General features: G+C 46.4%; 1 protein-coding gene across 2 annotated transcripts; it reads right to left on the minus strand.

Annotated features, from left to right (window-relative positions):
• Positions 1 to 1220: 1220 nt before the first annotated feature.
• LOC149327816 (uncharacterized) lies at positions 1221 to 14071 on the minus strand. 2 transcript variants are annotated; one of them, XM_089562496.1, is made up of 5 exons: positions 13825 to 14071; positions 9756 to 9865; positions 8604 to 8621; positions 6322 to 6372; positions 1221 to 1452 (listed from the first exon to the last, which is right to left on the minus strand). In XM_089562496.1, the coding sequence occupies exons 1-5, from the start codon at positions 14028 to 14030 to the stop codon at positions 1346 to 1348; spliced, it is 492 nt and encodes a 163-aa protein (XP_089418622.1). In that variant the 5' UTR covers positions 14031 to 14071; the 3' UTR covers positions 1221 to 1345. The 2 variants fall into 2 exon arrangements, with proteins under 2 accessions (XP_089418622.1, XP_089418623.1); XM_089562497.1 differs by lacking the exons at positions 1221 to 1452; positions 6322 to 6372 and having other exon boundaries at positions 8496 to 8621; positions 9689 to 9865.
• Positions 14072 to 15103: the final 1032 nt, after the last annotated feature.

Below are 15103 nucleotides of genomic sequence, written 5' to 3' on the forward strand. Positions count from 1 at the left end.
TTGCGGCCACCACTATCTGATAGCTCTGACCAATTTCAGGAATTAGTCAAATAGACTACGTAGCTTTTTTATTTCTCTAAAAGGCACAAATTTAACAAGCCAGGCCAGCACACCGTACGAAGAACCTAGCGACATTTGCGAAAGTTTCTACTGATTTTCTTAGTAAATACTACTAGCTTCGCGTTACTAACTGCGGGTCGAAGCCGTTACTAGCTCAATGGGTTAGTAACTGTTACTAACCTTCCAGTTACTAACTGCAGTTACGAAGAGGGTAGTAATACATATCACAACCAGTTGTTACCCCAAACTCAGTAAGTACTACCAACTTTTTTCTAGGTGTACCTTAAGTGTGGAGCGACCGTGGGTCCCACGATAGGCGCGGACACGTACGCAGTCTTGTGTGGTGCATTATTTTAAGCCGTCATCAGCTTCTCTACACAGCCAACGCATTGTCAGAAACAGTCAGCCACTCGCAACACCCTGCGTCCTCCGGCTCGGCTTCTCGCATCGACTTTGTTTTTTAAAAGCGCAATTACGTCGAAAAGCGGGCGATCTGTTGCATTTGCGAACACCAGGCCTATTTTGCATCTTGCGAGCCATGTAACGAGGCGACTACGTGTGTAAACGATCAGTGAATGTGAAGGGGAGACAGAAATATACGAAAAACAATGAACACTACAACGTGTAAATTGAACGCGACGGAAAACTTATTTTTCTGGTCAAACAGCCGCGATCTACCGCCGTCCAGGGAAAGGCGCTGTCGAGAGAAAGAAAAAATGCACATCATCCGAGCACCCTCAGTGAGCGTCCATCCTTGGCTGTACGGCAAATGCAATACACTGCAATGCTGTGTATTGGCTGTACATTGTAATAACAGCTGGGTTCTGCATCGTGCTTTGAGAAATGAGATAATCCTTACACAAAACAAGGCCCACAATGTTACGGTTGGCCTCATATAACCGCTGGATAACGTGGTAGGTCAGTGTCGGCTCAAAAGCTTGCTGTTGTCGTCATGCTCGCTTCCTATGTATACGTCGTTGGTGATTCGCTGAAGAAACCACCGACTTTCCCGCTGATTACATCGACAACCGTCATGCCGACGGTGTCGACGATCCTGTCAACGCTTCCGTAAAATTTTCTGTCAGTTCCACCGTAAAAGATTCCGTTAACGGTTCCGTCAGCGGTCCTGGCGACGGCTCCCCCATCGTTTCCGTAAAATTTTCTGTCAACGCTTCAGTCAAAGATTCCGTGAATGATTCCGTCGACGGTTCTGACGACGGCACCTCCAACGTTTCCGTCAACTCTCTTGTCAAATCCTCCGTCAAAGATTCCGAAGGTGGTTCTGTCAACCCAGGTTGCTGGCTCGTCTCATCGACACCAACCGACGAGTCTTCAGCTGGGACAGTGGTGGTAGGGTCCGCCTTTCCCGGTTCTGTTTCACTGGCTGCATCGCTGTACCAAAACGTTAAGAAATCGGGCTCATTATATATACCCAGCGTAGGCGCGTATATAATAGGATGCATATTACGTTACGCAATTCACATTTCCGAAAGATGCATGTCGGTTTTCACGGAAGCATTAAAGTTCAAATCCTAACACAAACTTCTTGCTCACTCCTACCAGCATTGGAGAAGTCGCTGCTTTTTGCTCTTAGGACGATGTCTGCATGACGTGCAACCTTTTTCAAATGTAGATATTCAAATGACTCGCTTCTAACCAGTGTATTGCAGCTCTTGTATCATCAGTGGAAATCCCAAAATTGACACTCTCACTATCGCTGTCACCACTGCGGCCCTGAGAAGGGTGAAGATCCTATCAGTTTTTAGTCACGCTAATAAAGGCAAAATCAGCATGGTTCACAATTCGACGAAGTTCAAGATCCGAACTACATCTTAAACACAAAGGACTAAAAATGGATTAAGCTGTCCTCTACAGCAATCCGTTTTATAAAAGGAAGTGCGCTAGAAGACAGCTTATTCCCTTTCTACTCCCATAGAGGCGTATTCGTGTTCAGAGTGTAAGGCAAGCCTGCAGGTAAAGCAAGTTATTTTGCGCTAGCATTCGAAACGGGCGTCGTAATCGCTTAGTAAGGTGGTGACTGCATTCAGGCTTCTCCGCACAGCATGGAATCGGCTGAGGGTCGTATGATGACGTCTTATGTAGCTGTGATACATTTTCAACGCATTAATAGTTGCAGAGACGCTCGAATGAAGGATACGGGTGCCCCCTAGGCAAAGCCTGCTCTGCGTTTGTTGCCAACATTCGGCGAGGCAAGGGCGGGGCAGAAGCAGCGGAAATTTGACTGCTCCCGCGGTGACGTCATGATTTGATCCCAACCCGGTGTAGCGCTGCGTGGAGAAGCCTGAACATCATCGCGCGGCTCGACAATGACGCCGCCTCAGAAACGTTATCGCAAAAAAAAAAAAAAAGAATTACAGGGTTTACATGCAAGGTTCATGCATTTTGAACCTTTGAGACTCGTCGGCTAGTAGAAAAACGGTTCAGATTTGATTCATTTTGAAAATTGCCGCGAACACATGAGGCACAGGAAGCGCATGACCAGCGTAATTTTTTTTTCTTTCACATTAAAAGGCTCAATATGAGAAGGATTAAAAGAAGAGTATAGAGAGAAGAGAAATTGGTAGCATAGGTTTAACAGCTTATGAGGACTGACTTTGTAACATGAAGGGGACCACAGTTTTGGCTTCAAGAAACGTAGGGATAAAAGTTCAGGAACGAACAACCGCATTAGACTGGTTCTCAGGTCAATTCTTTTAGCTCTCTGCTCAGTTATTTTGACATTTCTGACGCCATTTTATGGATGCGCAGGTGCTGTGATTTGTGCACTCAATTTAGAAAAAAAAAAGGCCGTTACAGAAGAAGTGGCTAAAGCGACATAGGCGCAAAACAGTACGATCGTCTCATCTGACTCCCTCACATCAAAGCACATAAGCATGACTTTCCCATCCACCTGTGCTGTATCGAGCCCCTGGCTAACAACAGACCTTTCGTCCATGGTTACCGCACAGGCTTCCTTGGCGCTTTTTTCCCCGACAGTATATTGTGGAGCTTGTTTTGTATTGGCACACTTTCGTAACCGAAGAACTGTCAAGTATTTTTTTAGAAAACCGTTGTTGAACATTCGGCCGCATTCTGTTCACAAGCTGCTCTCTTATTTTTGTTCTCATTAGAGTATTTTGTATTGCACCCCTGCCTGCAGCGCTAATAAATAAATGGATTACTGAATAAATAGATAACAATGCACCAAATATCGTCGATTTCAAAGCACCGAAACCTCAGTACAACACAAAAAATTTTGGGGGACATTTAAGCTTTTCCTTTAAGGGTACGACGCGATAGCTTTAATAGCCGTATTTACATGAATGCGACAGAAGTCGACTCCAGTCTTTCTTTTGAGAAAAAGCGGAGGTTTTGAGAAGAGAGGCGTGACCCATAATCTACTTTCTTCCCCGATGTTTATGCGCTTCCCTCAAAAAAGTGCACTGCACTCGACTTTTGTCGCATTCATGTAACCGCGGCTAATGGGTTCGGTCAGCGGCTTCTCTTGCCCCTAGCAGGCACGGACGCACGGACACTGTTTTTATGTGAAAGACAATACGACAAACATGCAAATCCTCGCTTTAACCAATCCATACGAATGTGCCTGCGTAATCTACGGCTAGCGTGCCATGACTCTGAACCTAAAGGTCACGGGCCCGATCCACGAAAAATTGCCTCAATTTCTTTCCTTTTCAGCGCAATTCGTTTCCTTAATATACACTTTTATGTCCTGATGACGAGTGAGTCCTCTTGCGACCTTCTAATCACCACTTTTCTAGTCATTTAATCACTATTCATTCCTCAACTGTCAATCTATGACGTGGCCAGCCTCTCGACCCATCCGGCTTCTCCGCACACACCGGCGACGATGGCCACACGCCGGGCTCTCCACTGAAGGGGTTAGAGCGAGTTACAGCGTTAGTATGACCACATACTTTCGATGTTACTTATGTGGACACAAACGCGTTAAGCAATATCGGCTACGAGTTTCGTGCTTCTAGCTCAAACTCTAGTCCTCGAGCACATCCCAAGAAGCACAGGTAATCGGCCCAATATGGATGGTTTCACTATGGCCCTTTGTGGGACCGACATTTCCCAATATGTTTCCAATATTGGGCCAATTACTTCTTCAACTCGGGATCCTGAACGCTACGGTCGCCGCTCGGTCAAGGGCTCTGCGGCACACCTTTGCGATGACGTCGTCCTGTCGGAGGCGGCAACGCAGGTGTTATCCACCACCACGTTACCGGGTCCGCACCGGCAGACATTCTCCATACAAATCGCTTGGTGCCTGCAGGGCGTAAACTGGTCGCAAGTACCGTTCAGTGATCCGGCTGCAAGCATATCAACAAAAAGTCATTACTATTCCTGTACAGGACGAAGCGGAGACTGACTTCCTCAAGTTTATCACAGCTATCTCATCACTCGAATGTTTCCAAGTGACGTCACAGTTGTTTGCCCAAAATCCGCCGCGGTGGCTCAGTGGTTATGGTGCTCTACTACTGACCCGAAGGACGCGGGTTCGATCCCAGCCGCGGCGGTCAAATTTCAATAGAGGCGAAGTTCCAGAGGCCGGTGTACTGTGCGATGTCGAGCACATTAAAGAACCACAAGTGGTCGAAATTTCCAAAGCGCTTCCTTCACTACGGCGTCTCTCATAGCCTGAGTTGCTCTGGGACGTTAAACCCCATAAACCAAACCAAACCATTTGTTTGGCCATTATCCTAAAGACCCTTGGTCGTCACCACCCTGAGCCGCGCTAGGCTGGCTAGGTGTAATCGGATACAACTCAAAGAGCGGGATTATTCCACGCTAAATAACCCAGACTACACCCTCGACCATTTTCAATTTCTTTTGAAAACTAATGATATGGTAAACACTCTTCCAAGTGAGTTTCAGCGAGAAATAATTTATTCATGCCATGGCCGCCATTTTAAGTTCGAAAATGATAGCAGGATCCTTCGAACAAAACGATATATAAAAGGGTTAGGGTTTTAACGTAGCTAAACCAAGTAGGCGTGCGAAGGCCTGGTTGGCTCATGGCATTGATTCGCTGGGTCGTCGGCACGTCTGGTTCGATAGCAGACTGGTTCAATAGGTTAACTATTGTAGTGGCTAGTTAAATGTCGTTGCCGTCCCGGTTAGCTCTGTTGGTACAGCGACTACTGAGAAAGCTGTACAGCTTTCCTTTGTAGCCGCTTGGCTGCACTTGGGCTGATGTCAATGAGTAATTACTCCCTTATTATAGTAGTGGTTCGATAGTAGTGTCAGTGGATGAATACGACGATATGCAAAACACAGCGCGAGAGTGTTTACTTTATTTTGATAGTAGTGCCGGTTCCGAGCGTTGACGGAGGTGCAGCGCAAGGCCTCCGCCGCTGGCGCTCCGTCAAAGGTCGAGGCTTCACACATACCTCGGGTTTTTCAGCTTTCTAGTGAAGTACAGCTTCCGCGCTAAAACTAGACGGGGTAGTTCTCAGTGTCTGTTTAACCCTCAATGTATAGTGTCAATAAAACCTGATTTAAAAATTTTATTGATGCGTATGTTAAGAAAGGTTTTCATTCTCAAAGGACTGTAAGCATCAAGTGCTTTCTTGCGAGTTTTCTTATAAAAAGTGATGCGCTAAAAATTAATATACCTGTATCACCCGCGATATTCGGCAACGACCCGTAAATAACTTAAAACTTAATTTCTTCTTTAAGCTGGTTCGGTTTCAGTGTAATCGATGAAAGGGTAGTTGTGGCGCGCAGTTGGTCTTTAGTTCACGTGAGGCAGACAAACAAAAAAGGGTAATATAAGTGCTGATACATCATTTCTTATCATTCCAGCTCGTGAAGCAGGCTGGTTTAAGTGCTGTAGGGAACAGGACTACGTATCACAGTTTATACTGCAGTTTTTTCGTACCTCACGTGACCTAGAAGACAACTACACGTAACAACCATCATTCGGTTGATGACACCGAAATCGAAACATCAGGAGAGAAGAAATTTAGTTATAAACTAGATAGCGGTCGTAGGTGAATATCACGCGGTGGATCATGTATTCGAATATCTAACGCATCATTTGAAAGAAGAAAACATGTAACTAAATTTTGGTGTCTGTAGTCATTTAAGGGTGAGGAAGCGAAACGGCTTGACCTTCACACCGGGGTGTGACACTCACACAGAACACTTATGGTTTTGTAACGACTATTTGACGTTTGCCTTAAGCCTTTCATAGTTCACCAAAAGAAAGCGCAAGGTAGAAAGAAGGTCGCTTACGCTCGTACGTAGGCCTGGCAGGGTTGGTAGTTGCGGTGGGGATCGTAGTATCTGCGTGAGAACGCAAGGCATTCGGTTGAAATCACAAAAATCTGTGAGTGCCGCATTACTGAGAAATAAAAAGCAGCGATATGGTGGCAGCCGACGACATGACATGCAGTGAGAGAGCCCCGGGAAGATTGAAGTCCTTGAGATATACCGTGTACACAATTGTGCACACAGTGAATCCGCAGCTTCATATGATAGCGCGCCCTTTCCTAGAAGACATTCCAGACACAGTCCATAAACTGCGTGAAGAAACTTTTGTATACGCCCAGTAAAACTTTTTTTTTGTTTGAGGTGAATTCGAGACAGTTATAACGTGACTGGGCCATTTATTATATAAAATAGCGAATTATGCACTTATTCAATATTTCTCAAAGCAGGGAACTCAGGGCATGTGCATCACATAATCACATAAAGCGGCCTCATACGAAAATTTGTTACGGGCTTCTCAAATTATGTGCTGCAAGAAAAGAAAAGTTGATCGCAAGGTGCCCCGAATCTCCACTTCCTTCACTCCTAATGAATGTTGCGGTCTGGCAACTATGTGGGAGATTTTAAACACATTTTAGATGTCTACACTGTTTCACGTTTCAATACAAATAATTGGTTTTCAATATGCTTGCAGATTATTTAGGTGGTAAAAAAATTTTGGATACAAATGGGAAGTTGCGTCTGAGAGGGTAAAGTGGGAAGGGGGAGCAATTCCTCCTTCCCTCATGGTGAGAATTATATTTATATTTAATAAACTGACCCTCACTTCTTTGCGGAGAACACAGTTCAAAAAATGACTCAGATAAGATCACTTCGAAACGGCCCTCTAAGAGTCGCTAGCAATTTGAGCATACTTCGATGCATTTGTGGAGGAATCAGCGTCTTGGGCATGGAATATGTTGTTAGCTCCAGCTCCAATTATAGGCAAACTATAAGGCGAATATCGTGCGAGAACAGAGGCGAACTTGAGGTCAAACCTGTGGTCGACCTATCAAAAACGTCTCAAAATTATCCGTGCGATTGGTGTCCTGCGGGAAAAAAAAAACATACCATAGCCCCGAGAAGGACTCGAACCAACGCTGGCCCAAAGACAGCGGAATCTTTACACGCGATACCTTAGATCATTAGGCCCCCACCACAGCCTCATGTGTTTAATGTCAATATAGTAATGTTAATGAAGTACGGAACCAAAAATTAGCCCCATACTTCATTCGCTTTAAAGCTCCCTACTTCGCTTCAAGAATAATAAATTTCTAATTTTTGCATATTTTGTCTTTGATTGTTATTCAGTTTTAGATTAAACGAGAGAGGAAAATAATTTCTTAATTATTCAATACTTATCATCATAACAAAAAGGGTCGGTGGCATTTTTAGCCTAAACTGAAGTTTAATCTTGAACGAGAGCGGTTAGAAGTATCGTAGCCCAACAAAGCTGAAACACCATTGGGCGTTGCATAAATATGCAGAAATAAGTTATGAAGGAGACTAGGCCACCGTGACTTCCCCACAGTTGTAGTTTGTAAGTTATTAGAAAGTGTGACATAACCGGCGTTGCTAAAATGCATACTTAGCGAAATAGTGGGTCCACATTGCGCAAAGTCATAGTATGTAGTGAGGTGGTGTACTCGTTCAGTTTTCGAAAGCCAGCCTAACGTACTTGCTCGATTCGTGCAGGTAGTTTGAAAACCTGGCGGCTCTCTTCAAAACTGGGGATCAATTAACACTCCGGTCGAATACATCGTCGCTACGCTTGCGGTCGGTGCATTTATCTAAAGGTAACGTTGGCTTCCGTTATCACTTACTTCGATTTGATGAAATGAGTTAATTTTATTTTAAATGCGATTAAAAAAACATTAATTGTGATAAGGTCAAGGACACTCAATCTGTGCGCCTACCTTTGAACAGAAACGCAACGCCCGATTACCACGCAAGAATTTCAAAATATACAAAAACAGAAACCAAGAGCCCTAACAGTTGTCCGCATCTTCGGCGCAGAGCGTCCAAAATAGGCCGAGCTATGTGCCCCTCAGGGGCCCACACTTCTGGCTATGCTTCTGGCCTTAATCATTAGTGGTTAGGACTAGCTTAACCAGAAACGTTGGCAGTTATCTGCAAGCTATGGCACTGAAGCAGGCGGTAATCTGAGCTTAGCGAAATTCGGAACATTCTGCCTATCTACTTCCCATACGACGGCACGGCGTTGAAAAGGGCTGTGGGTCACTTCGGAGGGAAGACCATGGACTCACCCTCGTTCGGAAGCAGCACTGAAACGAGCAACACAACACCGATATCAGTAATCTGTTTGCTCTAAACAGCGGATTTAGTATTTGGGATAGCATTCGTTTATAGGACAGCATTATCTCTTTGAGCAATACTCAAAGAAAATTCGTGTTTAGGTTCTGCGAGTATACATCAGTCACGGTGTCAAGCTATCACAGCGACAGCTGTACAGGGTACATTGTTTAAAGAAAAAGTGGTGTCGCCGTCGTAACGTTTCTTAACCGGTAACTCGAGGTGACCTTGAGAATCTGTATTTTGGGGCCATACGCTTTTTTATTATTTTCAAAGACCACAAGGCGCCGTAAAAAGCTAAGCCTCGTCAGGGTGAAAACGTACTCTCGACCGTATAGTAGGCCTAAGTCTTTCCGACCTTATTCGCAACACAGAACATTTACTGCATACAGCCAGCTTTCAAGTCATGATTACGCGGATTTCCCTGTTCAGTTACCCAAGTTACAACTGCGCTTGTTGTGTTATCTTCTTGTCCTTGTCTTTTTGTGCGCAGTACCCCCCTTGTATTCACCCAAAGCGACCATAACATGTATACATGTCAGGTATGTTACGCTTCTATACATCTTAGGCTTCTATACGAGGTTCACCGACTACTCCTGCAGGCTCTCTCACAAAATGTTATCAAGAGTTTTAAAAGGTCGTAAGTTTTCCGTTATCATAATGCGATGCGCCATTATTCTTAAAGCAGTATTCTTGGAGGCAGCTTTCACAGCATCTGGTGACAACTGATTCAGTGCTCAAAATAATGAATAACCTATTAACAGATATATGTCCAGAGACGAAGAATAAAGGGGCTGAAATTTTTATTAGGCGAAACATATCTTGCTAATATCTGTTACGCAGATGTTTTTCCACTTAACAGTAGTAAGTGACAGCACCATTTCCTTCGACCTCCGATCCGGAAAAGCTCCGCGATGCGGCAGTGAAGCATATACTGAAGCATAGCAACATCGACTCGAAAATCCTCGCGGTTACTGCCGTAGTGTCTTTCAGTACTCGACGAAGCCGTCGACCGAGTGTTACCGCAATGCTCTCACACTGTTTAGAGGCTTCTGCCCGTGAACAGGTGCGTAGGCGATGCGCCAAAACCTCCTCGTAGAACTCACTATGCCGGAAGCCGATGAGGCTGCCAATGTACACCAGCAGTCCGGTGACGGCCATCCACATGACGAACGCCTGCCAGTTTTCGAAGATGGATATTCTCTGCCGGAAGAACCTGTGGGGAAAACCACACATGCATTCAAAATATAAATAAAAGGTTATCACTCTGAAAACTGAGGTTATAACTTTTATTGCGAAAGCAATACTACTTGCACTTTCCACGTGACCACCATCGTGCCGCGGCGGTGACCACCATTGACCTTCATTTTACCTTGATTGCATTAGTTGGATTAGATTGGATTACTTTAGATTGGATTGGACTGGATTGGATTTGACTGGATTAGATTACATTAGATTAGAGTAGATTACATTGGATTGGATTCGATTGCATTGGATTGGACTGGATATGCGTGTATTGGATTGGAGTGGATTGGATTGGATACGATTGCATTGGATTGGACTGGATATGCATGTATTGGATTGGATTGGATTGTATAACCGATGCATCACCACAAGTCTAACCACAAGCACCACCACCAGCTGTACCATGGCGTAGGTACGGATATTGCTTTCGCAATTACCGGACTTAACCAAGCTAAGCCACAGCGAATTTTTTTTAGTCCACGTTTGGCACGCGGGTAGTTCACGGATTGCTATGGTGTCCGTAGAAGGGGCCAGTCCGGCACGGCACCTGACGTCACGCCCCCCGAGAGTGGGCACGTTGTGACCTACTAAGCTGACCCGAAGCTGGCGCATATATGGTTACATATTGATTTAGTTTTATAGGGTTTAACTTCCGAAAGCGACTCAGGCTATGAGGGACGACATAATGGAGGGCTGTGGCTAATTCCTATCACCTGGTGTTCCTTAATGTGCACTGAAATCGCATATAGTACATGAGCCTAAAGTATTTCGCCTCCATCGAAGTTCTACCGCCGTGGCTGGGATCGAACCCGCGTCTTTCGGGCCAGCAGCCGAGAACCATAACCACTGAGCCACCGCGGCGGCTTGTTACATATTGGTTTATGAGCACAAAAGGAGTTAATGCTGGCAAGGGAAAAAGCAGCGATATTACGCCCTTTGGAATAAGCGAGGTTCTGCTTTGGCAGGATTCCTCCTCGCGAAACCACAACATTCAATACATTAATTTTTACAGCTTAAAAGGTGTAAAAAAGATACTTTACAGTTATGAACACATTTTAGGCTGTTCGTAAACAGATTTATGGTGTCTATGGACACCCTAGCTCCATAAGGGTGTTCACGAACACCCTCAAAAGATGCTGGCCCTGGGACAGCAGCATACACCTTTAAGGATGTATAAAATTTTATAATTTTATAATTTTAGATCGCTTTTGCATATTTTTCGGTGCACCATCTTGATGCGCGCAGTATACCGCCATGAAGATGCGCACCCAGTAATTTTAGACGCCCATCGGCTCAAAGGAAGTCTATCAGATAATATCGCTAGTAAGATGTTCGCGCTACGACAAAACGCAGCAAATTTCTGGGCAGATCGCTGTGTGGAATGTTTACATGTACGGGAAGCATACTGGCTCACCGAAAAAAAATTCGCCAGAAACACTTCAAGCGGCTCCGAAAGTGACTCTCGAAATGGTGGTATTCCTGGGATGTTGAAGGACGCCGCTTCACGAATATCCTCCACCAAAAGTTTTTTCAATGTATTTTGTGGAAGCTGAGTTACTTGCAATCAAAATTTGAATCTCAGCGCCTTCGCGACTTTCCCTCCCTCCTCGTCACTTGTTGCACGCTCAAAGGTTGTCCTGGCGTGGGCATTCCAGGGGGGAGAGGGGGGGGGGAACGTTTTTGACCCGCGGGAGCGACACTGCTGATTGGCCAGGGCCATGGTAGCTGCGTGACGCCTGACAGAATCCAACCAATGGTCATCTCTGAAAAGAATTACGTAGCAGCGCGCGAGCATGGAAAAGCCGCCGGAAAGGACTCGCCAACTTTCGCGTGCGATTGTTGGTTCTCTGCTGCATGTAGAAGTGTATTATTTGGCTTAGTTGTTCATGACGAGAGAGTGTAGTGATTGAGCGAGTTTGTGTACTCTCCTCAGAAGGCCTGTTTCAGAGCCCCTTTAAGAATGCTTACGTGCGGGAATACGAAAGCATTATCACTCACCCAAACAACATACACATGCGCGCGCACACACACGCACGCACACGCACGCACGCACACGCACGCACACATACACACACACACACACACGTGTGACACCACTCGGAACGCAGCACGACTAACGATTGCACAATTTTGATACGAAAGTGTGGAAGGCATGCAATTGGCCGGTTCTAATTCTGTGGCAGGCTAGTCTCCAACTCGACTAGCACATGTCAGCTATATGCAACGAAAAAATGGCCTGGCTTAGCTTATGGTTAAGCCTAGGATGCGAAGCATACCGCCGGCCCCAGCTTTCACAGCTGTTGTGACGTCAGCGCCCCTAGCGGAAGGAGCGGGAGTTAGGCCGCCGGTGGAGGCTGCGCGTCCGCAAGCGAGCGCACGAGTTGAGCCCCAGCTTTCACAGCTGTTGTGACGTCATATCACGTGGTGCGCCGATGTAGGTCAAGTGGTAGCTACGCGGCCGCGCGCGGCGCAGCAAGGAAGAGCTCGGTTGTGCGGCTAGTATGCTTCGCATAAAATCGTATGACTCCACACGAAACGCTGTTGGAAGAAGGAAGTTGGAAGAAGGTCTCTGCCACCACCGGACCGAACTTTAAGCAACAGAGAGGCTGTCGCTTGGCGACGCCTGCAAGCTGGGAATTTCCCAAATCCAGTCTGGTTGTTCCTCACGCGATTAGACGATAGTCCTGATGATCAATGTACAATCTGCGGAGAAAGGGGCCCTCTTGATCATAGTCTGGCAATGTCCTCACTCCCCAATCATCAGGAATAACATTAAAAGTAGAGATGCCTGGGAGGCCTTTCTTTGAAGCAAATCCCCCACCGAACAGCAACAAGTCATCCGCCTGGCGACCGAAGCCGCGAAGAAACTGCAAGTTCGCCTGTCTTTAGTAGGCGGCCACCTACATCGGTGGAAAATAAACTTCTTCTTCTTGCCATCGCTAGGATTTTCTGTGCCATCTGCAAGTGCACATACACGCCGAATTAAAACCTATCAGATTAAAACCTTTATTATATTAGCGATGGCTAGTCTCCGCCTGCATACAATGAAGCGAATTGCACGTTTCAGCAACGATATAACAGAGCTGCAGTGACGGAGGGCGAGCGCGTTTTTTCGATGCTCTTAATTCTACTCCGCCTGAAACTGAGCAAATTACTGCGGAGTAACCTGCACAGAGTGACAGTTCTGCAGCTGCGCGCTGTAATGGGGGATGACACGTCCGCAATATCTCCATGTCTACCACAGCTGTACAGTTGAGCAAATGCAAGGGCAGTGACTATCCAAGCCACGTTGACTTTCAGCTGCCTGGCGGCGGTGGTTCAGACGCCGCAGAGTGCAATAACTAAGTTATGAGGAAATAAAAGGGGAAAAAAAACAGGGAAGACTTAATAGACTTACGTGCCGCAAATGCAAAAACATTAGCGGGAGTGTTTGTGAACTTGAAGTATTTTGTGAAAGAATGCAAAGTCCGCTAATCCAACGTAATGCGTCCACCAATTCATCTTAATCTGACTTAATCCACCCAATAATCCATCTCAATGCAAATTAATTCACCCACTAATGTAACTTAATCCGGCGTTTTCCTATCGCAATTCTATATTGCCATCTCAATCCAAATTATTCACCCATTAATCTATCTTCATCTGGCGTACTCCATCGCTAAAACATATGAAATCCACCTATTTACCATATAAATCCACCTATTTATCTATCTGAGGTTTCGAAACGGCTCTTTGACGCCGGGTTTCCTGGTCTGTGTTTCGTTGGTTTCATGATCAAATGCTTTCGCAATAATGACTATCACTTCTCGACCGACGTCTCAGCCGCGCCGTGGGGAAATGAACGAAGAGGTACTGAAGAAAGGGAGAGAGAAAGAGGAACCCTAGTGGTGGGCTCCGGATGAATTTCGAGCTAGCAGAGAAATGCCTTACGGCGTACGCTGGAGTTCTTCCTTTGGCTCCTTGTTGTTCCCCGACTCCTCTGCGGCTACCGGGTAATAGGAGTCGGAAGGCCCGTACCCTCCCGGCATCGCGGCGCCGCCACCAGCCATGGGCACGGCAGCGGCGGGGGCTGGAGTGCCGCCTCCAGGAGGGAAGCCCGACGGAGTGTACTGCGGATACCGAGGCGGGGGCTGCATCGCTCCGGGAGCGTAGGGTGTCGCTTGTGCTCCTTGGCGTAGTGTGGCACCCCTCGGACGCACGTCGTAGATGGGCGCCGCGAACTCCCCCGTCTTTGGATACTCTGCCATGGAGGTCTTCGTCTTCTTCTGTGCGATGCGCGGACGCGTGCCCACCAGTATGGATATACCTTTCGTCGTTTTCCTCTTGCAACCAAGACTGACCACAACATGGGTCATGAACAGTCCAAGCTTCAGCAGTGCGTGGATAAGAATTCACAAGACCTTTCTGCCGTTGTTCTTCTGCGGCCATTGTCCCTTTACTGAAGACTGATCTCAACGTGGGGAGTTTCAGCAGTGCTGGACAAAAGTACAGAAATGGGCAGAACAAATAAGGCGCGCCAGTTAAGGGACAGAGTTAAAGAGCTCGTGTCGGAGAAAATCGGACGCCGCTGTCGGCGTGACCTGGCATCATCACTGCCCTCCGGATTGTGAGAAAATTTGTGCCCATCGTGGCAAGTGCCATTTAAATTAATGATTGGTCGCTCGGGCAGAGCAACCTGGGTTGCACAAGGCCCACCCGTGGCAGCACCTGCCATCCCAAGCAGTGGTTCATCTCTTAAACTGCGCCAGGAGTGGAGAGGGACTCCCAGCCCTTTATTAATGTAAAGTATAAAATGACTAATTCTGCATGCATACTGGACTTAACCCACTACGCTATCACGTCATACCCTTAAGGCGGAGCTTAAGGGTCCCCTCTAGTTTAGTACGCTAGCACTAATGCCCCCCTCTAAACGATTTCGCCGATCTTTGCCTGAAGCCTGCAAACCTTGAAAACCACTTAAGTCTGGAAGCGAAACTGCTAAGGCACCTAATTCGCATTGGGCCTAACCACACTAAATCATCAGTCATTTATTTTTCGTGGACTCATAGCTACCTCAGACCTCCTCAGACCTGCAGGAAACGAAACTAGGCTACACGAGGACTTGACCCATCTTTACCGGGCTTGAGGCGGCTAGGGCTAATCTGCACTTTCATCAACGTTTTGAATACGTCTTGTAGCATAAGTCTTTTAGACGCGCGCCTTTAGTAAA

Source organism: Amblyomma mixtum, chromosome 10 (genome assembly GCF_055824585.1).
Source record: "Amblyomma mixtum isolate Tamu chromosome 10, ASM5582458v1, whole genome shotgun sequence".
Taxonomy (NCBI): domain Eukaryota; kingdom Metazoa; phylum Arthropoda; class Arachnida; order Ixodida; family Ixodidae; genus Amblyomma; species Amblyomma mixtum.